The sequence below is a fragment of the Lacerta agilis genome, chromosome 5 (assembly GCF_009819535.1).
Source record: "Lacerta agilis isolate rLacAgi1 chromosome 5, rLacAgi1.pri, whole genome shotgun sequence".
NCBI lineage: Eukaryota > Metazoa > Chordata > Lepidosauria > Squamata > Lacertidae > Lacerta > Lacerta agilis.
The window spans coordinates 15,561,529-15,588,388 of NC_046316.1; the positions used below are offsets into that span (position 1 = coordinate 15,561,529).

Consider the following 26,860-nt stretch of genomic DNA (forward strand, 5'->3'; position numbering starts at 1 on the left):
GGGCCCAATTCAAGGTGCTCATGCTAGTATTTAAAGCTGTAAATAACTTAGGCCCCAAATATCTGAAAAACTGCCTCCTTCCCTATGGACCCTCACAGGTGCTAAGATTGATAGAAGTATCCTCTTGTTGGTTCTTCTTTCCTCAGAGGCTCAGGGGATGGGTTTGGTCCAGGAAAGGGCATTCTCTGTGGCATTCCTAAATTGTGGAACTCCTTCCCTTCCAAGTGTGGTGTAGTGGTTAAGAGTGGTAGACTCGTAATCTGGTGAACCGGGTTCGCGTCTCCGCTCCTCCACATGCAGCTGCTGGGTGACCTTGGGCTAGTCACACTTCTTTGAAGTCTCTCAGCCCCACTCACCTCACAGAGTGTTTGTTGTGGGGGAGGAAGGGAAAGGAGAATGTTAGCTGCTTTGAGACTCCTTCGGGTAGTGATAAAGCGGGATATCAAATCCAAACTCCTCCTCTTCTTCTTCTTCTTAATACATCTTCTGGCAAATGCTGAAGATGCATCTTTTTAGCCTGGCTTTTGACACTTGAGCTATATATTTGTAGGACTCACCTTATTTTTGTGATCGTAAGTTGCTTTAAGGTGTTTTTAATATTGTGTTCTAATGTTGTGACCTGTCCTGGGACCTTAGAGTGAAGGGTGGGCTAATCATCATCTGCTCAATTTGGAGTCAAACCATGCCTTTATCCACATGTTCGCCCTCCAGCCTATCATCTGTGCCCCCTCCTGTTAAAATTAAGAGGGTTTCAGGCATACAACACCTGTATGGAGACTGAGATGAGAGGATGGAAATGGATAGGAAAAACTAGCATTCCTGATTCAAGAGATTTTAAAAGCAAGGGGGGAGTCTCTGGGTTGTAAACTGAGAACCCAGCATTTCCCATGAACTGCTCCTAGAGCAACTAACCTCAACTGGTCACGACATGAGGTAAGCAGGTATAGTCACAGAGAAGGAAATCCTGGAGAAACCCGGCCGGATAGGCAGGGTATAAATAAATCATCATCATCATCATTATCCAAGCACTTCTGTGTCACTGTGGGAAGCCCAGGGCGACCAGAGTAGATACCTTATACAGGGCTTTAAATCTCTTAGTTCCAGGCATGGAAAGGCTGAGGATGGGACCAGAGGTCTCAAGTAGTCATACACATGCCTGACCACCGAATTACATCTGCAGTCCCACAAGTGACATTTGAATTACTTCTTCTGCCACATATTACACAGTCTGATCCTGTTCCAACTTGCATGAGCTGACAGATTGACTGAAGTATGACTGGAAGCAGTTCCCTTTTTAAGATCATCTTGTGGAAAATAACTTTGTCTAAATGGAGTTTCAAGGTTGTGCTTTTAAAAATCACAACAGATGCACAGATAGCAGAGAATGACACTGTCTGGTGCATGTGCACACCAGCCTCCCTCAAGTCACTCTGCCCGCAGTATTTCCTGTCCCCTTTTTGTTCTTCTCATCACCTGCACTGGGGTGTACAGAAGGTAGACCAGGACTTATTGGTAGATTTCTAGGTGGTTTGCCTAGATCGGCAAGGATTTGTGATTCTAACTGCTTAACAATAGCAATTGAAAAACAACTATTCCCACCTAAGTCCCCATCTGCCCTATGTATTTAAAGCAATACCATACCACTTTAAATAGGCATGGCTCCTCCTAAAGAATCATGGGGGCTGTAGTTTGTTATGAGTGGAATAAGGGTCACCTAACAACTCTCAACACTCTTAACAACTAGTTCTCATGATTCTTTTGGGGGAAGCGCTGTTTAAAGTGGTATGGTACTGCTTTAAATGCATAGTGCAGATGGGGCCTAGATTAGGCTGGTGAAATGAAGAAAGCTAATTGGGAGTAGACTTTTACATGGAAACGACTCCGAGTTCAATTAAGATCTGGTACTGACAACAAGTTCCTAGACTCCGTATGTGCTCAGAGATAGCCTGTTCTTTCATTGTAGCTGCCTTGGTCTGGATGGTAGATCCTGAGCAGGGATAGTCAACATAGTGTCATCCAGATATTGTTGACTACAACTCCCATCATCCATGACAATTGGTCTTGCTAGCTGGGACTGATGGCAGCTCTAGTCCAAAACTTCAAGCATTGCAGAGGGTTGGACGAGATGATCCTCAGGGCCCCTTCCAACTCTACAATTCTATGACAACACGTTGTCTGTCCCTGATCTTGGATCCAGTTTTGGTTTTTACAAGAACTCCAAGAAGCCAGAGACCTGCCAACCTCTGTCTTAGGTTGCCTGCCAGCTTCTGTCCCACTTCCCATTTTCCGCTCCAATTTAATGACTGTTCTAACCAGGAGGAGGCTGCAAAAAACTGTATCCCTGTGATGGGTTTTCCAGCCTTCATCTGTAACATTGAGAATATAGGACATTATAGGCAATTGGCAGCTCAAGCTGGTCCCCCAGCATTGTCCCAAGGACCTCTCCTATTATTTGTGATGTGCTGATGAACAAACCTTAAAAAAAACAAAAAAAACTGGTCTCACTGCAACTTTCTTGCCCAAGTTGTTTCTTCTGAAGAGAACCCTCAACATTTGTCTTTGAATTTTGCTTTAAGTGATGTTTCGGTGGCAACTTGTATAAATACATTTATATAACACACAAAGCATTCCACAAGTATTATCATCACAATTGTCCTGTAACACAGTAACCATTGAAAGTAAGCCAGTATTATTATCACCCCCACATTTTGGATGGGCAGCTGAGACTGAGAATATGTATGCCTTCCTTAAGACCACCTAATGAGTTTATGGCTGTAAGATTTCAACCATTGACCTGGACCACAGATCATTCTCTTAGCTACAATGTTACACCAGCACTTGTCCATTCTTACTGTTTGCAAATGACTGCAGAGATGCTAAAGGTGCTAAATGGAGAGCAGTTGGGATTAATATATTTTTTAAAACCCTAAGTATGTGGTAGGTGATCACTTAGCATACCTGAATCATTGCCATTTTGCATTCCTGGAGAGAGAAGTTAGATAAACAGTTTTTAAAGGTGGAATCTCCTCTTCTCACCCACTTTTTCATTTCAGTGTATGCTTACCAATTGGGTAATCATCGCAATTGCAGAATGGGATGGTAATTATTACTGGTTTAGGACTTGGGGGACATTATTGTTTTGTTTTGTTTTTATTATTGTTCTCATTCTGTATTTTGTTTGTTTTTAACTTTGTATTTTTATGCTGTGAAACACCCTGAGATTTTTGGATGAAGGGTGGTATACAATTTTTAAAGAGACAGACAGATTTATGATGATTTACAGAATGAAATGGTGTATATGGTGGAGATGGGAAAGCTTTTTGGGTGTTCATGTCAAATGCTCAGAAAACCATTCCAGAGTTGTTTTTGTTTTGTTTTAAAAAAGTTTTACTTGAACACTCAAAAAGCCCAATTAATTTTTGGGCGAACCAGAGCACGTTCACCCATCCCGATGTCAGGGAGGACACTAGGCTACAACCTGACACCTAGCTTTGCATGTGGAGGAAATATTTTTGTACAAAGTAGTAAGTATTCAATCCTATGACACCCCTCCTCCATGGTCTGAAGTGGTACAGCCCAACCCCAGACATAGGCTTGACCCCTCAGTAAGAACATGGCATGAGATTTAGAACACATTTTACGGTTGCCGTGGAAATATAGCCTGGTAGGCAATTCTCCATCCCTCACCAGCTATGAAGCTTTGCAAGTTGTATCGTGCAGGGCCAGTCATCGTCCCATGGTGGATCTCTACAGCCCCACCAATGGTCACCAAGAATATGGACTAGCAGTACACAGAGTGGTGGTGGTGGGGCGCTGTTGACAACTACTTTTTAATAGCAGCCAGAGAGATCCCAACTCATTTCAAGGAAATACTTCTTCATCAAGGGGAAAAGTTCAGGAGATTCTTCCTGTTGATTTCAAACTTCAGCTAAGCCACTGTGAAGGAAATAGCCCCTGACCACCACCACCCCTCACCCCAAGAGAAAGTGCCTTGAAACACATTGGACACACTGATCATTTATGAATAAATGACATAAGCTAATGCAATAAGTGGAATTTCTTTGTAAATATAATGCGATATATATATACAGTGGTGCCCCGCTAGACGAATGCCTCGCTAGACGAAAAACTTGCTAGACGAGTGGAAGAGTGTGCCTTCAGGGGTAAAGTCAAACCATTGGAGAGTTACAGTGCTTCTATTTTTTATGTATTTTTTCTATTTATGATTTTCAGTTTCATACATTTCAATAATTTTAGAATCATTTTAACATTTCAAAACTTGACTTCCTCCCCCCTTTCTGAGGTTCCTTAAATTTATTTTTAATATTTTCTGCATACCCAAATTAACTTTGTTCGTTTATTCATCTACTTGAAATATATACTCTTATAAAACTGCAGGTTATTACAATAAAAATTCAGTAAACCATTTCCATTCTTTTATAAAAAGTTTGTTATATTGATTTCTTATTTCGCTGGTAAGTGTCACCATTTCTGCACATTCCATTAAGTTTTGTATCCATTCTTCCTTTGCTGGGACAACTTCTTTCCATTTCTGGGCAATTGACATTCTTGCTGTAGTCGCATACAGGAATAAATTTATATACAGTTTGGGTAGTTCTGTCCCTATAATTCCCAAAAGGCTCCCCACTGTATATGTTTGCCTCCAATCCATGATGGGGAATGGACATCTTCAGAGAACTGTCCTTTTCTGTGTCTATTGCTCTATAAAGACATTTTCTTAATTGCTATGTAAAATAAACAAGCACGTATTGCACAAGTTCAGGGCAACTGATATGCAACGAGGTTTGGGGTTTGGGTGTGATGCATCTTTCCTCCAAAGGCATTCATATCAGGAAACCCAGCATGATTAAATATGATAACCATCTATAAAGGCGAGAAAATAATTCAACAATGTGCATCCATAAGATTACAAGAACTTTTGGCAGGCAACACACGCAATGCCTTTGGGTCCATATATTAATTTGAAGCAAGGCCCAGTCTTTAAACATCATGCTAATGCATTCATGATTATCTACGAGCAGTTGTGCCTGAACTATAAATTATCGCTGCTCATCCAAAAGGAACACCTCTCTAAAGTTCTTCTTAAAACCTATCAATATGGCGCTTATTTATTACACTGGCCTGCCCCAAAGGCTTGGAGCCAGTTCTAGCGTGTTTAAAAACAAATTATATAAAGCAAAATATAACAAGCAAGAAACAAGACACCTACAACATTTAGCCAAACAGCCCCCCCCCATACAGTATCAGCTAAATGTGGTTGCTAAGCAGCCATTACTCTATTGCCCAAACAGTAGAGTTGCGCTCTGGCAATAAACCTCAGCGCTGGGATGGCCAATATTTCTATTGACCCCCATCCCTTACCCGATACATACCCACGACCTCATCTAGGCCTTGCCCCCAGCATCCAGGCCATTTGAGCCCCTGCTAAATTTGCCCGTTTGCCCTCTGATGAAGAAATGACCAGTCCATAATTTTAATGGTAGGTTTATTGTAGCTGTGAGAGACAGAATAACAACAGGAAAAACCCCAGAAACCCAGAAGACAAAAGTCAGAGGTTGATGTGTGCATTCTAAGGAGTGAAATAAGAAACGTCTGATCTCTGTAATTGCCAACAAGGGTTTTGCCACCAAGTACTAAGTCATCTTTTACAAAGGGATCAAATACTTATTTCACTCCTTATAATGCACATCATTCTCTGACTTTTGTCCTCTGGGTTTCAGGGTTTTTTCCTGTTGTTATTCTGTCTCTCACAGCTACAATAAACCTACCATTAAAATTATGGACTGGTCATTTCTTTGTCAGAGGGCAAACAGGCAAATTTAGCAGGGGATCAAATACTTTCCCCTCTCACTGTACCTACCCATCTTTTCATAGGGTTGTAGTGTGGCCGTATCTTTCACTTTACAGACAAAAGTCCTCTCCCTGAAAAGCTGTTCAATCGAAGTCTCTTTTAGACATAAGGAAACATAAACGGGTTGCCCCTCAAGTTAGTACCTGGACAGCAGTCATGCGGAATACCTGTTTCTATCTAAATTACAATCATTCTGAGTTTGCACGCAATTAGATACATAAGCATATGAAATTTGACAATTTTACTTTGTCCCCCTTTTGGTGACAAAGTCCATCTTTTTTTCTTTCTTTTTTGCTGATGCATAAACAGCCACCTTATAGCACTGTCAGCATAGCATCCTGGATATTATGATAAGCATGGGGCGAACGTAGCAACACACTATTGAGGCAAATGTGCAGGTCTCTTTCCATCTCGTCACCCCGAGTGTAAGCAAGTGTAAGCTTGCTTCCCAGCACACAGTCGGTCATTTACAGCCGGAAATCATTCAAGTCAATAGTCATAGCTGTGATGGCAATCAAATTCCAGCTTGCAATACACAAAAGGACTCCCGCCCTCCTTTAGTGGCGAAATTGCCCCGGAGGGAAAGAGTTCAGCATGAACCTGCAGAGCTGAATTAAAGTCAGCCAGTGGCACAATGTGGTTAATGTAGCTCTGCTCTGGGGAAGTGTTGTCTCTACCAGTGACATCCAATGTGAGGCCAGAGGGCAGAAAAGTTCTCTGTAAAGTATAAGGATGGGGAGGGGAGGACACTAAATATAACAGGAAACTGTAGGGTATGAGATGGGAATGCAAAGATTTAGATAGAAATATTGTGTCAAGGCTAGATTATACAAGCAGCAGTATGGGAGGGAAGACCAGAAAAGATCACTAGAGAATGATATTGCGGACCCAAAGCTTTTTGCCTCAATGTTTCCAGAAAATGTGGGAATGTGCTGAATTTGTAGACATTGCTGCCATAGGGCTTACACACACCAGAAATACCTTATTTAAGCGCAACAGACCAGTTAGTTAAGACAGCGTATTTGCAAAGTCTCTGTGCATTTATAAAGACAAAGCAGCAAAATCATTTTGCTGAATTACAGAACACTGAGTTAAATTGGTGTTTAGAGGAAATGTGTAGAAACCACTCCGCCCCCAGAGTTTGTAAGAGCTTTGGGTTTTCAAGAAAATAACATCCCTTTTGACCAACTTCTATAATCTGTTTTGTGTTTGACTTGCTTTTAGTTGTTTTTATTTTTTTAAGAGTTTGCAGAAAACTTACTAACTTTACTTGAAGTTTCATTTGTGTTGTCATTTCCCAAGGGCCCAGTTCCCATAACAAACAATTCCCCTGTGCAGGAAGGATGTTCTGAAGACTGCATCTATTCTGTGTGCGTGTCAGCACCTTAAAATCTGGACCTGTCAGAATTGCTGTTTTCCACTCTTCCACCCCTTGTTTTAGCAGGTGGAGGGGTTTGGCTCCATAATCTCTTTTTAAACCCCAAACCAGCTGACAGCAGCGCTGAATGGAAATGTAGAGACAAGCTAGATGACGGTTCATTTCCAATCAACGTATTAAGTTTACTGACAACAATTACTGGTGCATGCTATTGTGAATCGGGAGCCATAATCTCTACAAACAATGATCATTCTCTGCACTATACTGTGTGTGTACGCACAAGCAGAGTATGGTCAGCTGATTCATGCAGGGCTGGAAGAAAAGATTATTTGATTGGCTCATACATGATAGAAGCACATCACATGATGAATCGACACAAGATTGTGGGAAACAGCTCATGAGAAACACTGTAAATAAGGCAAATGGAGGTTTTGGCTGGGGGTGTCACATCTGTGTCAGTTACTGAGAACAAGGAAGTCGCCACAATCATATAATGTTCATGTGTGGATCAGCCCTTAGATCACGGGAAAGGATTCATCTTTCTGCATGATCTAACGAGTTACATAAATGCAACAAAATGGTCTCTGGGTACCCTAGGTATGCATGCATGTTCAAATAGTTATGCTTTACTAAGAATATTTACAGCAGTTTTAGGTAGAGAATACCATCAGTAAATGAAACTGAACGCACACCTTGAAAAATTATCTTTATTCACATCTACAGTACAGTATAAGGAAGCAACATTTTCCCATGCTACATGAAACTGTTCACATTTTGGAAGCTTCTGGATTCTCAGTACCAACTTGTCTTGTATAACATTATCCACAAAACTGGGGATAATGATCTGACATTCAGACCCGCTACTGGCTCAAAGAAGAATTTGCACACTGCCATATGAAGCACAAACTGCAATCACACAGTGGTTGTTGTTGCCCCATAGCCTCCCAAATACAGAGTAGCTTGTAGTGAATTTAAGAGGGGGGAATCATCTCGTTAGTACTCCAGCTTCATACCTTTTAGTACTCCATGGTGCTGTTAACAGCTCAGCACAGCTTTTATATGAGTTGTTACACTCAATTCCCTCTAGTGGTAGGAGAGATTTGGTAGTTCACATTTAGATCTGGATCATCTTCTGGACTGGCTTCTACTCTAGTCTGGCTTTATCTGGAAGGCTCTGAAGTACTGTCTCCATCACAGTCTTCACCTTCAAAAAGGCTTCCAGAAAATAAGCAAATGAGTGGTCATGAACGCTATTCTGGCTGCATTAGCAATTATACACACACATATATATATATTCACTATTTTTTCATATTATCTTTCTTTGTATTCAGAATTTGTTTCTTTACGCCTAGCAAAAAATAATCATGCAATTTGCTGTACATTATCGTTTTTCTTTAACAAAAAAAGCAAACAAGCCCAGAAGATGACCTTAATTCCTATGTTGGGGGTGGTACTAACAAGCACACACAAATATAATTGCGAATCAGTTAAACATTTGCTCTCTGATAAACAATGTAGTTTAGGACTAACGTGCAAACGCATGAATCAATATGAACCGAAAAGGGTTAATTTAAACAATAAGTGGTGGGGGGCATTGCCTTCGTTTCCTCATCTAGTTTTCCCCATCATGTTACTTGCTATAAAAGTATTGAAGGGTTCCAAGTACCTTCACTTATTTAAAAACTTTACTCACAAACTCTTCAACATTCAGCAATATAAAAAAATATTACAAAAGTGAGTTTTGCAGCTTTCTTACCTACAGAATATAATTGCTCTGGGGAGTAAACCCATCCCCAAGGAATGTCTACTAGAATGAAAGGGGGGGAGGGTGTCCATCAGCCCCCACTTGAAAAATTCCCAGTCATTCCCATTAGCTCATCATTAACGTAACACTACTGTGTATTAATTAGGCTGGAGAAATCGTCAGTGTATCAGTGCCTGAATTCCTGAACTTTAGCTGGTAAGATCATTCTCTGAATCTTCTAACAAATAAAATCGGTGTTAGCCATGATCCCAATGCTAACCCCCAATAGCTCCTCCCCATTCAATTCACTACCATTCAGAGCCAATTTTGATTCCCACCCCTCTGTCTTCCTCTCTCTTTCTGTAGTTACTCTGTGGTGGAATCTACGTGGAACGGAGTTGTGTGAATTGGCCCCAAAATATAAATATTTTCTTGGGCCACTTCCCCCCCCCCTTTTCCCCCTAAGAAGTCGCCACACAAAGTGTACTTGGGAAACAAACTTTAACAGAAAAGGATATGCACTACATATGACAGCAAACACAACCTTCCTTCTATTCGATATCAATCCAACTGGAAATTACTTTGGACACTCTGACAGATGTTTATCACAGCTGGTAGAGGCAGCAGAAATCTTTCCTATTACTATAACTAATGCTTCTGACAGAAATCCAGGCAAAAACGTTAAGCGCCTTCCCTTTCATAGGGATTTGGTGTCCCACAATCCACGTTACAGGTTTTTGATGTAGCAGGGAAAATTATTGCTTTTAAAAACCAAACGCCATCAGCTGAAGTTCACTGCGGATTAAGTACACAAAAGATAAACGCCTGCAGCAGTGGTGGATCAGTTGCGCACATCATGATCTCTCACTTATCCAGCCTCCAAACCCTACTTAGAGAGGCATGCAGCTCCAGTTTAAAATATGCCATCTGCTTGCTGTTTGGTGCTCTCCAGCTGCTACGTAGTAAGGGAAATATGGAAATCGGGGTTGTCAAAAATTAAAGGCCTTCTTGGGGGGTCTGCTTCCTTGTCAGCTTTATGCAGCAGCTTGAAAAGTCCAGTTCCAATGTTCATTGGGATACCCATAATGATGCACTCAGAAACGCCTAGAGAATATCAAGAAAAATGATTAAAGCCTCATATTTCCCATGCAATGTGCATCATGGACTTAAAGAAGGAGAGGCAGTTTAAGAGATTAGCTACAGTAATATTACATATTACAATCGTGAAGACTGATCTAAAGCAATTATTACCTGCAAACCAACTTCACTATGTCAAGGCCATGGTGAAAAAAGAAGTAGGAAGAGAGATCATTCCCTATTATGGGGCAACAGCAAAAAAGGCCATGCTCCACTTCCCCCATTTTCAGCCAGGATACATTTAGAGAGCTGTGCTTAGTGGCAAGATTCATCACCCAAGACACTTACCACACACAGAATCCTTCTGCCCAAAATATGCAGCGTCGAAGAGGTGATCTGCTGTCTTCTCAAACGAAGCAAGCATCAATACACTCTCCTTCATTTTTGCCAGGCCAAACCGAGTAATCCCCAGAACCTCACCCTAGTCCAAGAAAAGGAAGACAGCGGAACCTCATAAGCTAATTCATGCTCACCAAAGGCTTTGACTCTGTACAAAGAAGGCAAATCTATATGGAGGATGAAGTTGCATTTCTTGTCCTGGGCAAGTGTACACTGATAGCTATATAGATGCATAATAATTTGTCCAGCATGGTTATTAATAAAGGAGATTTGGAACAATTGTCTTGCCTGCCTCCTCTCAAATACAACATATACATATATAACGTATTTTTTTACATATACAACAGCCTAAGACCTGCTATGCTTAGTTTATTATTGTTCTACTATATTAGGCCACTGATTCTTGAGTGTGAACTTCCCTGTCCCAGGCTGGTGGCCAATCAGGTGCGGGGAAGTGTCAATGTTTCTTGCAATTGCTGGCAGCAGAGGATGATCTCTCCCAGTCAACAAAGCAAGTGACACTCTGCCCCTCTGTCTCTCATGGCGATGGGCAGAGAGGAAGGAAACTGGGTACACCAATGGGGGGAGTGGGCGGGTTATGTGTGGACATTCCTGGAAGGGCACATCCGAATGATTCACATATTCCTGATTACTTGGGCCAAAGGAAAAACAAGCACCCTAAACCTTAATTTGGGCTTAGAAGATGTATGTCAGTACAGTAAGCGGATGCCCATATTGAGGCTCTTTGCTACGCAGCTGCCTAGGAAGGGAGTAAACCATGTGGATATCGCAGCAAGCAACTCTCGTATAGATGTGTTGGTGGCAAACCAAAACAATGAAAAAGGATAAAACCAACCTTGTATGTCATCAGGTCAGACAGCAGCATCACATGCCTCCGGTCAATGCTCATACCATGGTTTACCATAGTGTACTGAATCTCATTGATGATGGTGGTCCGGGCAGCCTCAATGCCCAAGGTTTTCTCGACCTAGTGGATTAGATTATGTGGCTTAGGGAAGTGGCAAAACATTGATTCCGCTGGCACATAAGCACTGTGATTTTACAAAGCAACTCCTTTCCCCAAACTACAATCATTCCCATATATTTTGGCTTAAAAATTGTCCTGGCTTGCACCCGAGCTTGCCCCGGCCTCCTTACAGGCAGTAGCTTCCAGTGGTAGCATTTTTCTTCATTATCACACTTCAGATGCCTATAGGATGCTGGTTTAACCTATAAAGCCTTAAACGGCTCAGGACTGCAATACCTCAAGGACCATATGAACCTACCTGGACCATGAGATCATCTTCCGAAGCCCTTCTTCATGTTCCTCCTCCTTGAGATGTCCGGAGGGTGGCAACACGAGAATAGGCCTTCTCTGCAGTGGCTCCCTGTCTGTGGAATGCTCTTCCCAGGGAAGTTCGCCTGGTGCCTTCATTATACACCTTTAGGTGCCAGGCAAAAATGTTCCTTTTTAACCAGGCCTTTGGTTGATCTGACTGACATCCTATGCCCCTTTAAAATGTTTTTTTTTTGGGGGGGGAGCTATTGGGTTGTTGCTTTTATTTTTATTATGTATTTTGTGGTTTTATATCTGTGAACCACCCTCGGACCCCTGGGTATAGGGCAGTATATAAATTCAATAAACAACAACAATAAATAAATAAATAGTAACGCTTTCTGAGTGTTCAGAGTGTTTCACTATATTACCTTGCTGCAATCTGTATTAACCTCCTATTGTAGATTGTGGGGTGGGGGGAGAGAAGTTAAGTCTTGAGAGAACATGGCTTGCCTTAGACCACCTAGGAAGTTCATGGAAAAGGTGACATTTGAACCAAGAACTTCCACAGGCTCCATCACTCAACCACTATGCCACACACCACCAGCTCATATCGCCAATGCCCTCTTGATGGCTACCTCGTAAGTGTTGTTCGAAGTAGTCCTTGTTCCCTTGACTCCATGCGTGGCCATGACAGCTCGCAGGTTGTCACCTTCCACCAGCAGCTTGTACTTCTCCTTCCCACTCTGCTCATCGATATGAATGACAGCGCGAGACACTTCTGGGATACCCTGCACAACCACCTTTATGCAGGAAAGGAAAGGAAAAGAAATAAAAAAGTGTCTAGAAGACAGATACCCTGATAAATGCTTCTTGCTATAGACCAGATATCACAATCAAAACCCCCCTTTGCCCTCCTTGCTCTTTCCAACAGTGACTGTTTAATATTGCCTAAACTGGAAGTGACACACCTGTGGCCCTCCAGATGCAGGTGACTCCCAGCTCCCATCAGTCCCAAGCCTGCATAGCCTAATGGTCAGAGATAATGGGAAGTGAAATCAAGCAACATTGGGATGACTACAGGTTAGCCTCCACCCCTGCTCTTCATATTTGCTTGGGAGTTCCACGGATCTGTGTTGCGACTGTGAAGGAAAGCAGTCAGAACACTGAAAGGCAAGGAGTCCATGTAACTAGGGCACATAATCTGTAACATTAATTCCTACAAAGGATGGTCTTCAGGGTCTTCTATACTTCCAAGCCTTTTCACCTGGCATGTGCATTTTTGCAACCCGAAGAATATGCATCCGGCACAGATCAGTCTGCTTCAATTAGGCACTCAACTGATTTTGTTACGTAGTTATTTGATTTCTTTATTAGAAAAGAAAGGAAATAGATTGGCTTTGGTAGGGAACTGGCTGTTTTTGAAAGGCCAAGCTGTTTTCAATGCAATTGCAACCAAATAGAATCAGTTTCTTCAAACACTTCCTCCCACTGGTTTCTTCCTCTTCCCCCAGTTCCTGCATGCCACTCTCTGCCCTTCATTACCGTATTTTCCAGCGTATAAGACGACCCCCAACTTTTCCAGTTAAAATATAGTGTTTGAGATATACTCGACCGCAGATTCTCCACCCGGCGTTTAAGACGACCCCCGACTTTTGAGAAGATTTTCCTGGATTAAAAAGTAGTCTTATACGCCAGAATATACAGTAATTCCTTTGCTCCTCTGCATCCTCTTCTCCTGTACACCCTCTTTCTCTCCTTACCCCATTCCTCCAGCTCCTGTCTCTTCAGTCTGTCAGGCTCTCTTTCCTTCAGCAAACCTCAGCCCTGAGCTCTCTTTCCCTAAGCATCTATTGCTCAGCTTCTTTGTGACATCATTCTTCTTTGTGACATCATTACTACTCAGCCAATGGGCACCAAAGGCTTCACTGCTGTGACAAAATAGTGAGTGTGCTCACTGTAATTAAGAGAAGCCACCACCTATCACCCCTTCAAGCAAATTCAAGCAAATTTATCCTCAAGAGGAACTTCCCAAAGAGCTTCAGGAAAATTAACTCTGTACCCTGAAGGTTTAGCACCTAATTCATTACACTGAAAGGGAGAAACGAGCTAAGAGGAAGGCACGTTTGGCAAACCCTCACCGTGATTAACTCCTGCCCAGAAACCTATGTCCCCGCTATGGAAGGCTGTGTGGATCCAGAATTGACCTCCACAGTAACTTACAGATTCACTGTTAAGACCATGTTCATGGAAGACAATCTTACCCAGCCAAGAGTGATCACCAAAGAATTACACTGTGATCCCCAATATTATTTTTTGAATGACTGAAGCCATTTTATTGTACTTTACTGTGTGTATATATATAAAATAATGCAGGTCATGGCTTAGGGAGCCTTTGGGCTGAAAAATGGTATGTAATAAAATCCGATCTCTCTCTACATATACATACACACACAAAATATAGCTCATGATGTAAAATAGTCAAAGCAAAATCGAAAATTCTTTCTAGTAGCACCTTAGAGACCAACTGAGTTTGTTCCAGGTATGAGCTTTCGTGTGCATGCACACTTCTTCAGATACCAAACGAAAGCTCATACCAGGAACAAACTCAGTTGGTCTCTAAGGTGCTACTAGAAAGAATTTTCGATTTTGCTTTGACTATGGCAGACCAACACGGCTACCCACCTGTAGATGTAAAATAGGCTCATCCAACAGCAAGAGGGCAATACCCAGATCTGCTTCTGTTAAATATGCACAAATTTATAACGGTACAAGATGCCCAATATGTTTTCAAATTACAAAAGTTTCTTCAGGGGGAAAATGGAAAAAGTAAGAAATGAAACTGGGGTATTCTTAGCAGAGGTTTTCAACAATTCTCACACTAACGCGGTGAATCCTTTGAATGCTGTGATCTGAGCACATACATTTGTTGTCGAGCATCACACACGGAAGGTGGAAATTCCTTACTTTTGGTAGCTCTTCTTTCAGAGACTGCAAGACATAGTACATTGAGCTCTTGCTGTTCTCTCGGGGAGTAACGCAGACAACGGCCTCACCGTGAACAGCTACATCCCCAGGCTTCACTCTCAGCTTCGAGACACAAATAGAATACCGCACAGTCTCCGCATTAACCTGTGTCACAAATGTCACTGTTATTTGCATAATTATTTCGACACTGGGCACAGTTCCGCGGGCATGCAATTTGTTACACGGTGTCCAAAACACTAGTCTGGCAAAAGCTCTGCAAGCGATTATTTGACGGCCTTCGCAAGATGCTATTCTATTTGGCAAGGCGATGTTCGCTACTGCCCAGGAGCCCCAAAAATATTCAGTTCTGTGACAATTGAGGGGAATGTCCATTTCGGCCTCGTGCTACTGAAGACTGAGGGAGGTTTTGGGTGGCACAACTGACCCATACACCCTCTTCTTACATTTTCAATGTAATGTTGGAAGTAATGACTCCCAGGTACCCCCCATGCTCCTAAAGTTGGGTGCATGAATTAGAGTCATTCTACATATTGCACAGGTGTGCAACTTCAGACTGCAACTGGTTGTGCTGAGTGCCATTTTAATTGACCTCATACAGATAAAAAAGATGTACTGAACTAAGAGAGGATTTCTTCCTTATATGCTAATGTATTGTAAGAGAGGTCTTGACTACTTGCTCACATGAAAGTGGTACCTACAGCTGAAGAGGTAGAGGCTGTTTTACCACTGCAGGACTTTCCCATCTCATTCTGTGCCATGTATAGCTTCAGCCTCAAACAGGGAAATTAACAGGTCAGAACTCTCTAATTTCATCTGGCTAACACTGCTGATTGATTTGATTGATTGATTGTATTTCTATGCCACTTTTCATTCAAATGAATCTCAAAGCAGCTTACAACCAATAAATAGCCATAACATAATACAACATAATAGCACATCACGAATACAGCATACATCATATAAAATAATTAATAAATTATCAATAAAACAGTTGTAATCTATAAAAAACTAAACAAAACAGCAATTAAAAAATAAGCTAAACCTCACAATTATGGCAAGTCATGTGACAAATCAACGCAGCATTTACAATCTATAAAACAATATTAAAAACATTAACAAAATAGCAATTAAAATATAAGCCAAGCACTAAGTTCATTCACACAATCTCTGCACCCCCATGACTCATAACCTTTCACTCTGTTCAGTTCATTAAAATACACACATGCACATCATGCCTATTGTTAAGCCAGCTCAGCCAGATGCTGCGCAGGCTGGGGTCCTCAAGTTGCAGGCCATGGTGGAGATGGTGGGGCTCTCAGGCCTACCGCCAGTGGTAAGGCGGATGTTGACTCCGGGTAGCCTGCCTAGGCACTGTTGAGGAGGAACTTGCCCACATTGCTTTCAATAATCAGGAGATCCATTCCCACTTGAGGAAGTCCAAGACAAGCCTGTCCACCAGGAGCTGCTTCAGCCTGTTAGGCCCTGCCCTAGGCTAGATGGAGAGAGGCAGAGCTGGGCCCTCAGGCACTCAGCAGTTCAGTCTCTGAGGGCTAGTGTGGCACAGTAGATGCAGATAGAGGAGACTCAGATTCAAATCCCTGCTCTGCCATGGAACTCACTGGACCATCTCTGGCTAGTTAGTGCCTCGTAACCTAACTGCCATGATCTGCAGCTGCTCACTGCCCGTTGCCATGTCTGGACCAACAAGAGAACCGTAGCGGCAAGAGCACCCCAACGCTGTTGAAGAGAGATTACTCGGGGCCATATGGGCTCAGGGATTACAGTGGTGGATGAACTGTGGGGGCCCTCAAGAGAGCAGAAATTGATGCATTATTTGGGCCTGAGACAAGATTAGTGTTACATGCCCTAAAGAGATCAGTGCAAACCACTCCAGGAATTGCCTGCTCAGAATTTCATCAGAAATTTATTTAAAATGTTGTCTGCGCAGCAGCTGCAAGCCAAGTTCTATGAGCCAGCTTACATGGTCAAAGTAATTACATGGTGCAGATTATTGTTAAGATGCACCACTTTGGACCACACAGGTGTAAATGACATTTGGATGCTTCTGCATATGAGAAACAACAACCAGGCATTCTGGGGTTACAAATCCTGGTGCAGATAGCGATGGGGGGAAATTTCATTTAGTCTGAATTTTCAAACAAGCTGACCTAATTCACACCTCCAGACTAACACGCAAATCGGAGTGCAATTATCCTTTGGATTTTGCATTTTTCCAAATTTTGCAACGCAGTTCTCATCTCAAAAGAAAAGGCATACCAACATACAGATTTCTATTTCCCCCCTCCTGAAATATGTATGTTGATATAAACTACATATATACACATTCTGCGTAGATATTCAAATATGAATTTAGATACTACAGTTGTACCATGGAAGTCAAACGGAATCCGTTTCAGAAGTCCGTTTGACTTCCAAAATGTTCGAAAACCAAAGCACGGCTTCTGATTGGCTGCAGGAAGTTCCTGCAGCCAATCAGAAGCTGCAGAAGCCCCATCGGACGTTCAGCTTCCAAAAATAGTTCACAAACCAGAAAAGTCACTTGCAGGTTTGCGGCGTTCGGGAGCCAAAATGTTCGACTTGCAAGGCATTTGGGATCTAAGGTACGACTGTACTGTTCATGGGCTTTTCTTTCTTTTTTTTAAATGCAGATTAACATGGAAAGGGATCAGAAGAGAGTTAGGGTTTAGTAGCTCTGTTGGTACAGCATCTGTTTTGCCAAAGGCTCCAGGTTCAATCCAAGGCATCTCCAAGTAGGGCTTTGATGTCCCCAGTCTAAAACTCTGAAGAGCAGCTGCCAATTGATGTAGACCTTACTAAGTTACATGGACCAATGGTAGAACTCTCTATAAGGTAGCTTCCTATGTTCCTATGAATAAATGTGTGTGAAACAGATGCAGACTGGAAATAGAAAGACAGATAGACTGATCCATCTGCTCCCTGCTCACTTCAAATCTGGTTACAGGGAAACTAGCAGAGAACATTAATTCTCTTTGAAAATGTGCATAGATGCATGCTGCAGAAGCAATTAACATATTGAAGGTACCACAGAGTAATAGCTAGAATAAATTAAAGCACTACAGAAAAAGCCACGCTAATTTTCACTGCAGTATCTACCCTGCCTGAAGGCACCCCTGTGGCAAATCAGTTTCTCAAACACAGTATCAATGGGAGGGGGGGGCACACTCACTTCCAGCCTCAGCAGCCTAATCCTCTCTAACGAAAGCTTGACAAGAATGAAACAGTCATCAGGGAGGAAAACTTCTTCAATGTACTCCGAAATCTGAAAGTCAAAAAGAGAAATTCAACAGTGCTCATTGTTTAATAAGCATCACAGCAGTGCAGAACCATAATTGGAAATGTTGTATATTAAACAACAAGGCACAGTCTACCTCTCCCAGTAGTGTCTTCTCTATTCTTCCTTTAACCAAACGGGCAAAGTCTGGATCATCGTCCGTGTCAAGGTGGGCTGTGATAATTGGCGTACTATAGATAAGTAGCAAAAGCATATCTTTGTGAAAAGCTTGCCGGCTTAGTACCTTTACGTACCATGAACATTACTAATAGTTCTATTTTACAGGTATATATTGAGAACTAAGCATTGTACAAAACAACTTATGATGCCCATACATTTAAAATCTAAAAAAACACCCATAAACCACAACATCTCTGCATTTATCTGCTGTGGTATTAACTCTACTGAAATTTGTCGCTTTTCAGTAAGAAGAATCCCAAACCAATTATTTCAAGGATACTGAATCTTGCTCATAGCTTGGAAGATGTAGCACAACACTTTTGTGTGAATGGAGGTTCCTCTTATGAGCCTTGACCTTGTTCACACAGTATCTTGACTTCATTTATCAAGAGTCTACTAATTACAGTGCAATCAGCTACTAAATTGGCCCCCTTTTATCTTGCTGCCTTAGGCCGAGGTAGCAAATGGCAGGTACACTGTAACTTTTTAGGTTCGGTTATTTTTGTGCTTTGATCAACAGGTAGGCCTAACAAATAACTCTCTACCTTAAAAAAAAGGTCTCATTTTGTTGGATCAAGAGAGCAACAAATACATCAAACCCCTATAAACGAGAGCCTTTAGCAGCCATCCTAGATAAGGGATATCATCCTGCAGCTTATCTCCCCCCACAACTTGCAAGCAGAAGTTGAGTTACTAAACTTGTTTCCTTTTCAGAAGACATTACAACAAATGTTTGTTTCATAGGCAAGAATTACTGGATAGATCAAATGTTGTAGTTATCCTGTTCCTGTCAGTTTCTGTTTATTATAGTGGCCAGACTCTGACTCCAGCTAGCAAGTAGACAGAGAGAGAAACCTCCCTCCGTTACAATTAAATCCGCCATTCAAATATCAAGATGAGAATAAAATCTGGCTTCAGTACCTGATGGCTTTGGAGGCGTTGATGATCTCTTTGATTCTCGGCACTCCTAGCGTGATGTTCATTGAGGCAACCCCAGCAAAATGGAAAGTTTTCAGAGTCATCTGTGTGCCAGGCTCTCCAATACTCTGAGCGCAAAGAGCTCCCACTGCAGAGCCAGGTTCCATCTGTGCCCTAGGTTATAAAACCAAGAAAACTTTCGTATTTATTAATTTTCACACCTACGAGTCTACTCTAGAGAGTTCCTGGCTGAGCTAGCCTCCAAAGACCAAGATCCCCATTCTCTGTATTGGATAAAAAACCCCAGAAGATTCAGTGTGGCACTATGGAATCATAAAACCCACTTCTTTAAACCCTGGGGGAAGACAAGAAGCTGTGTCACAGCCTAGGAGCACAGACAGATCAAAATCTTTCCATCACCTTTTTTTTGCATTCTGAGAATTCATCAGGCATATTGTATCATGGTCAAACACTTTTAAAAAAGAAAGTGAAAGCACAGGTGTTCAGGAGAGCTGTGCATTTAATGCACGTTTTGTTTTTCTCTCTGATCCTTCAGAATCACAAAGTCCCAAGATCAGCTGCCTGAAACTGTTCCCTCATAAGCCTCCCTGGCTAGCAGCTCACAGAACACCCAGTTCCATTTGACAGGGAGGCCTATTCAAATCTGGGAGAGCTGTGTACAGCTGTTAACCAAATGGAAAGCAACAAAGCCAGCGGACCTGATGGGATACCTGCCGAAGTCCTCAGAGTGGGCAGAATTGAACTTACAGAACAACTTCCCAAGCTCATCTAAAAAATCTGGGAGAGAGAGGAGACCCCAGCAGACCTTAGGGATGCAAAAATTATCATTCTCTTAAAAAGGTGATAGAATGGATGCGGAAACTATCGAGGCATCGCTTTATTAGCTGTGGCAGGCAAAATTCTTGCAAGGATCTTAGCAAACTGTCTCCTAACAATATCTGAGGTGACCCTTCCTGAATCCCAAAATGGTTTTTGACCTTCTAGGGGGACAGTGGACATGATTTTCACCACTCAACAGCTTCAAAAAAAATGCAGAGCGCAAAACCAACCCCTGTATATGGCATTTTTTGACCTCACTAAGGCCTTCGACAATGTAAATCGTAATGGCCGAGTGGACTACCCTTCTGAAAATTGGCTGCCCAGATAAATTTGTGAACATCCTTCAGCTCCTCCACGATAATATGACAGCAACAATCAGGGTATCCTACATATAATTACCCTATTCTGAAATGCCTTCAAAGGCAGACAATTATTTTTTTTTACTCTATAATAAAATATATCAACTATTTGACAGCAAATAACAATATGGAGACAGTGAACACTAGAAGCATCAAGGCTATGAACCCCATGACACGAAAAAGGTGCCTTATTATATCAACAAGAGTTCATTTGGTAGATGAGATTCAATTGGTGCCCTTACTAAGGTCGCTGGACCAGCCCCGATGTGAATACCCCAATGAATATTATCAGCACTGTCGTTTTCTTGTGCACAGGCTAAGTGATCTCAGCCAAGGAGGTCAACATCAAACAATTATTTTAAATCCCATTTGTTAACAATCCTCATCTGGCAGGGCAAAGCTAAGGCTCCAAGATGCACAGAGTCACAGCAGCAATATGCTTAGCAAGAGACCTTATGCAACGAAGCAAGTAGAAGATCAGAGGACAGCTGTCACCCTTAGTTAAATCCCAGCGAAACAATCCTACGGCATATTATGGACCTTCTCTTCATAAAGCAAATCAACTCACAGAGCAGTAACAGCCTCAAGACTAGTACTGTCTTCTTCCAGTATAAAAAAAGCCTCAGCCTTCTCAAAACCAATGTCAAGATTCAGGATAAAGGCAGTTCAGAAACAAAAGTAACTTCCTTTCCACTGTTGCCGAGACAGAATATTTAGATGGTGGTGGTGGGGAATCAACCCACCCCAAAATATCCACTCCATGAGGGCTGGGAAGGGAAATTGCTTCTCCCAATAGTCTTGTTTTTTGGTGATCCTACATACGAGTAAATTCATTCACAAATCAGTGTTTTATGTGCCCCTTTGCTGCTTCTGCAACACATTTTCAATATGGTGTTAGTGCTGCTATTCCTCATAGAAGTTGCTTTTATGTTGTTATGGGCTAAAAGCTAGCACAGACATTTAAAACAAGCATTATTCTTATATACTTCCTATTACAAAACCTCAATGACTGAGAAACCATAGGCACAATATGCTTAAACTTAATGGTTCGTTTAGTGGGGTTTATTATTAGTTAATGCAGCAGCTGTCCATAGTTGGAGAACTTGAGGCCCAGGATAATTTCAGATCTCCTTTCGTTTCGTAATCTGGAGCCTTCCAAGTTTGCTACCACCTGGTGGAAGGTAATCAGCACATCCAAAGGCAAGACTATTTATAGCGTTTCACCGCAATGCAGAGATGGGGAAACTGAGGCCCTCCAGATGTTAATGGACTTCAACTCCCATTAACACTGCCAATGATCAGGGATTATGGGAGCTGCATTAACAGCAGCATCTAGAGCAGGCATCCCGAAACTCAGCCCTCCAGATATTTTGGGACTACAATTCCCATCATCCCTAGTTAACAGGACCAGTGGTCAGGGATGATGGGAATTGCAGTCCCAAAACATCTGGAAGGCCGAGTTTGGGGGTACCTGATCTAGAGGGCAGCAGGACCCCCATCTCTGCAATCGTCGTGTTTCATAATTACTGTTCAATCCAATTCTAGCATCCAATGTAATAATATATATATATATATTTAAAAATATATAATAATAATAATAATTGAATGTCATTCAGGATATGTCCTGCTATATAATACCCTTAGTTTCAATAGAAGTAGTACTGAGAAATCTCAGGTGCTTGCATTTATATTTTGTTCGACTAAATTGTGTGCAAGGACTAAAACGTGTGCTTCTTACTACTGGAGAAATCCTAAGTACAAAAATTATGGTGGGTGGGTGGGTGGGGTGAAGGTGGTTTCACCTAATTATCAATCTTTTTTTCCCTCTGGGACACACTTTCAGAGGAAAAAAATGCCCAGTTTTTTTACTGGTAAGAAATACATTGGGAAACAAAAACAAACAAAAAAACTCCCAGCAATGCTTGATTTGTAACACAGAACACAACTACTTTATAATGTGATCACAGGAAAGCCAGAAAATAGAAATCATTGTGGCTACATAAGAACATGAATTATTCCCAAAAATATACCGGTGATACTGATTGCCCTTGAATCTTTCTGCCACACTTGCCATCCAGTCCTGCCCATCACCCTTTAAGAACCACTGACCTAATGAGTCCCGTCAGTGCAAGCCATGTGTGAGGGCTTCTGCAATGGGGATTCCCCCTTCCGCTTTCCCCCCAAATGGCTCTGGGGGTTGGGAGAAACCCCAGAACAATGTAATTGTGGGGGTGGGGTGGGGAAGAAAGGGATGATCCTTTAGTCTGGGAAGCTGCTTTTTAGGTTTGGGGAAATATTAAGTATGCAAGGAATTTAACTATGTATCAGGGGAGATGGGCAACTTCACAATAAATCTGAGGGAAGCTGGTCATTGCCATATTAGCATGAATTATGTAACAACTGCAGAGCCATCACTACTTTTCTTTTTAGCTATATTGACACTGAGACAAACATCTGAGGGAGAAACTGAACTTTGGCTAAAACTTGCTTCCCGCTTCAGACCTCCTAAGTTCTGCCTGAGAAGCAGGACTACTTTCTATCAGTTTCTCACCTACTTATAATCAGATTTGGCTAAATCAGTTCAAATGACATTCACTACTACCCAGAAGGGGAAAAAATTATCCGTACCTCATATACTTCTCTCTACAGGTCTCTAGAAACTTCTCCAGCTGGGTTGGAGTAATCCGGTCCAATTGGTATAAAACATACGGCTGAAGCAATAAAGAGCCAGAACAGTTAGGAATTTAATTCAATAAACGGGGCATGTATTATGCATTCCCCTAGTGCACAATATGAACATGCAGAGGAAAAAACCAACAGTGACATTCACTTATGTTCTCCCCCCCCTTTCCCTGCAGTAAGCAAGATAATAAGCTACTGAATATGTTTAAGCCACAGCTGCTATTCAGTACATATATCCAGAATCACTGGAGGTTAAACTTTAAGGGTTGGTTTATTTTATTTTATTTTAAAGAAAGCATTGTATTGAGTTTCCGAACTTCCCTGCTTCAGAAACGAGTGTAGGACAGGTTGCTGCAGATTATTAGACAAGGTGCAACATTTAGTCCAGCATTATGAAAGGGCAGTTCTGGCCAAGATCCCAGGAATGGGAATTAATGGTGTGTTACACAAGCTTACATGCAAAAAAATAGTGCCCCTATTCTTTATCTGTTAAAGGGTATGGAATTAGCACACAACCCACAAGCAACTTTACCTCTGTCGTGCCGTTGTCATTAATGCCATACTTGTCCCTGGTTTTCTTGATCTTCTCGGACATAGCTTTGATGAATTTTTTTATTTCCTGCAACAACAGAAAAAAAAAAAAAAAAAATAATTAAAAAATGCACGTTTTAGGGCTTCTCTGCCTTATATTCTGCAGCCCGGCTACTATGGAGACTCTTAGCTTATAAACATCTGGCAGTATTTTGCATTAGTAAAAAAGCCGTAAAGCATAAAAGTGACTCAAAAATGCATTTCGTGCCACAACTGCACACTTCAAGTTGCTTTTGGAAAGCAGTTGAAATAGCTACCTGCCAAGGAGCAATAAAGTGATTACAGATGTTCTCTCTGCTAGAATCTTGGGGACTTTTCTGACTTATATACATCTCACAAAGCTGAGAGAGGCGAGGAAAGGAGGAGGAGATTCTGGAATATTCCTCTTATGCCAAGATTCCTTTAACATACAGAGACCTGGGAACCTGTATTAGCAGAATGCAAAAAGCAGATGCACAAAATTCGGTGGGACTGGCGGAGGGGGAGGACACCAGAAAGGAGCAAGAGATAAGAAGGTATGTTTAGAGGTGCTTCTCCAACCTGACTGAACCCCAAGATCGTCCTTTGAGGCTCTTCTCTGTTTGCCACCTACATAAAGGGTCCAAAGAACAGGCTTTTTCTGTAGTAGCTCCCAGTCTATTGCATGCTTTCCCCAGGGAGACCTGCTTGGTGCCAACTTTGTCGCTATTTTGGTGCCAGGTAACAACATTTATGTTTTCCTGGGCATTTGGGCTGCACCAATGACTATATATTTTGCTCTAATTATGTTGTTACCATGTTTATAGGCAGTAATCAACTAACGTGTCCTGTCGGCGCAAGGATTTCAGACTGCACAAGGGGACTTTCCCCACATGTCTCCCTCCACCCCATAACCTTGCACCCTCCCCAAATCTGCTCCAGAGAGCCAGGGGAATCCCAGAACAAGCTGGGGGAAGAGTGTGTGGACGTTTCGTTGTGCAAGCAGAAATCCTTGCGCTGATGGAACGTTCACATAGTCTTGCTTTGGATAAAACCGTATGTATTTCCAACCACATCACTGTATTTTACTCCTTTAAAATGCTTCAGGATTATCCACTGTGGGAAGTAATGCATGAATTTAATAAACTAACTACAAGAACTTAGGATCGTCCTGATTCGGGACAGGCAATATTCATTTGGCTGCTAGCTTAAGATAGCATTGAAAGGGGAAGGGGGGGGAATCATGGATTTTAAGAGTATCAGTGGCTTCTAGTCAGACTGTCTATATGCAACCTCCAAATTCAGAGGTGGTATGTTAGTGAATAAGTGCTGATGAGGGGTAACAGGATTGGCCCGTTGCCTTCATGCTCTGCTTGGGGACTTCCTAGAGGCAGTAGATTACATCACAGTGGGAAGCAGGACACAGGACAATATGGACCTCCAGTCTGAAGCTCTGATGCTTTTTTTTAGCCAACTTAGGTTATGAAATGGTGTCTTTAAAAAAGGGGGGGGACAATTCTCTCTCAGCTTATCATTACATTAATGATCCCTGCTAATATCCAGCACTGGTTAGTGTTACAAAATGGACATTAAAACATGTACTCCATCATTTATATACTCCTCCACCCCGCCAATAAGTGTACAAAGCACTTTGCATGCATCTTCAATCTAACCACCACCCTGTTGTAAGGTAGACTAGTAGTACTACCGCAGAAAGTCTTCCCTCAACAGGATACTAAATGATTGTCTTTGAACAGGCACTACCAAAGCCAGTGAAAGTCGCAGTGAAATGTGTTATTTTGCACCGAGTTATTTTCTGAGCTAACAGACAAGTAACAGTGCAACAGAGCAAAATCCAAAGAGGGTCAAAATACATTCCAGCAGTTAGGCAGCAATCCAGAGGGCTGCGAAATGGAGTTTACAGTGTCTGCTATGCCAAAGTAATACTCAAGTTCAAGGGAGCATGTGCATATTGTGCTTTGCCCGTAATGGCAGTGGCAACCCCAGGCACTTGTAGAAACCAAGTTTCGGAGTTGGTCATTCCATGAAGAAGAAAAAAGCAAGCTTTCCCTGTGTCATTATCGCTTCAATATACCTTGTCAACAACCATAAATGTTTCCCGTAGGACAAAACGTTGACCTCTGCTACAATGGGGAATGTCCTCAGATTTCAATGTCAGACCCATAAGTTAACTCAATTACATATTCAAAAGGTAGAGGAGCAAGTATAATTGCTGCGTCTACTGTAGTTTCAGAAAATGTACTTTAAAGTTAGCTTAGCAACAGTGGAGACTGAAAAATCCCCCCCCCCCCCATTGACTGACACGATAAGGCCATCGCCACTCAGTTCCCTCAGCAACTGCTGAGAATAGTTTGCAACTATTCTATTGGGGTTTCACTCTCTCATCTGCTTTTTTTTGGGGGGGGGGGTACCTCTGCTGTCACCTGTTGTGATAATAGGGAAACACACAAAGTATGAAAATTGTAAATGCGCGAAGAGGGGAAAAACACTGGCCATTTACTCTTGGCTAGAGCCAGAAAGGTAAACATTATATGCGAGTTCAGCTGACAGTCTGCCAAGTGGCAGTTAGAACTGTCAGTGTTGCTAAGGGGAGGTTAACTATGTAAAATGTGAGGTTTCAATTAATCAGTGCGCCTCAACCTTTATGCATCAGGCAGGAGCATCCAAAATAAGTCTGTTGATGATTGGTCCCCTTGTGAAAATTCCTTCCCAACAACGGTCCACAATTATAGGCCAATGAGCATTCAGAATTCCAGTGCAAATACAATGGTTGGAGAGTTCTAGCTGGCATGGAATGTGGAAGCAGATTCAGCACTTGAGGGGGAACGGACCTGTTGTGTTTTGCCGCCTGAAGCGAAACGGGATGGTGCTGTCCCACTGCCGAAGCGCCCCTCACCTGGCTTGTGTGGTGGCACCTGTGAAGCAGCGATGGGTTGCAGTGAGATCTCACGGAGCACATGAGATCTCTCCTGAGATTTCGGCGGCGTTTCGCCGGAAGCCGCTTCTCCACTGGTGGCCAAGCGGGGCAAGGCAGTCGCAAGGGCACCACCTCTTGGGATTCTGATGCCCAAGGCAACTGCTTCAGCCTGCCTCATGGGCGGGCCGGCCCAGTCACACTCTTTTGGGGGGGGGCAGTTGTGGAGGCTGAGTCAAGAAGTGACTCTGAAGGAGGAAGAGGAAGCCTGGAGAGAGAGCCTGAAAGAAATAGCAGCAACAGTTGGGGAGGAGGACGAGTGAGAAGCTCATGCGAGAGCTGAAATCACT

General features: G+C 42.3%; 1 protein-coding gene across 1 annotated transcript in view; it reads right to left on the minus strand.

Annotated features, from left to right (window-relative positions):
- Nucleotides 1-9,455: 9,455 nt before the first annotated feature.
- The window catches only part of POLR3A (RNA polymerase III subunit A), a 58,074-nt gene continuing 40,669 nt past the window's right edge, over nucleotides 9,456-26,860 (minus strand). The window contains exons 22-31 of the mRNA XM_033148706.1: nucleotides 23,559-23,645; nucleotides 22,973-23,055; nucleotides 19,149-19,319; nucleotides 18,145-18,238; nucleotides 17,943-18,035; nucleotides 14,714-14,878; nucleotides 12,385-12,549; nucleotides 11,327-11,458; nucleotides 10,420-10,552; nucleotides 9,456-10,098 (exon numbers count right to left, since the gene is read on the minus strand). Of these exons, the coding sequence (XP_033004597.1) occupies nucleotides 9,950-10,098; nucleotides 10,420-10,552; nucleotides 11,327-11,458; nucleotides 12,385-12,549; nucleotides 14,714-14,878; nucleotides 17,943-18,035; nucleotides 18,145-18,238; nucleotides 19,149-19,319; nucleotides 22,973-23,055; nucleotides 23,559-23,645 (1,272 nt within the window). The 3' untranslated portion in view covers nucleotides 9,456-9,949. The remainder of the gene's footprint in view (nucleotides 10,099-10,419; nucleotides 10,553-11,326; nucleotides 11,459-12,384; nucleotides 12,550-14,713; nucleotides 14,879-17,942; nucleotides 18,036-18,144; nucleotides 18,239-19,148; nucleotides 19,320-22,972; nucleotides 23,056-23,558; nucleotides 23,646-26,860) is intronic.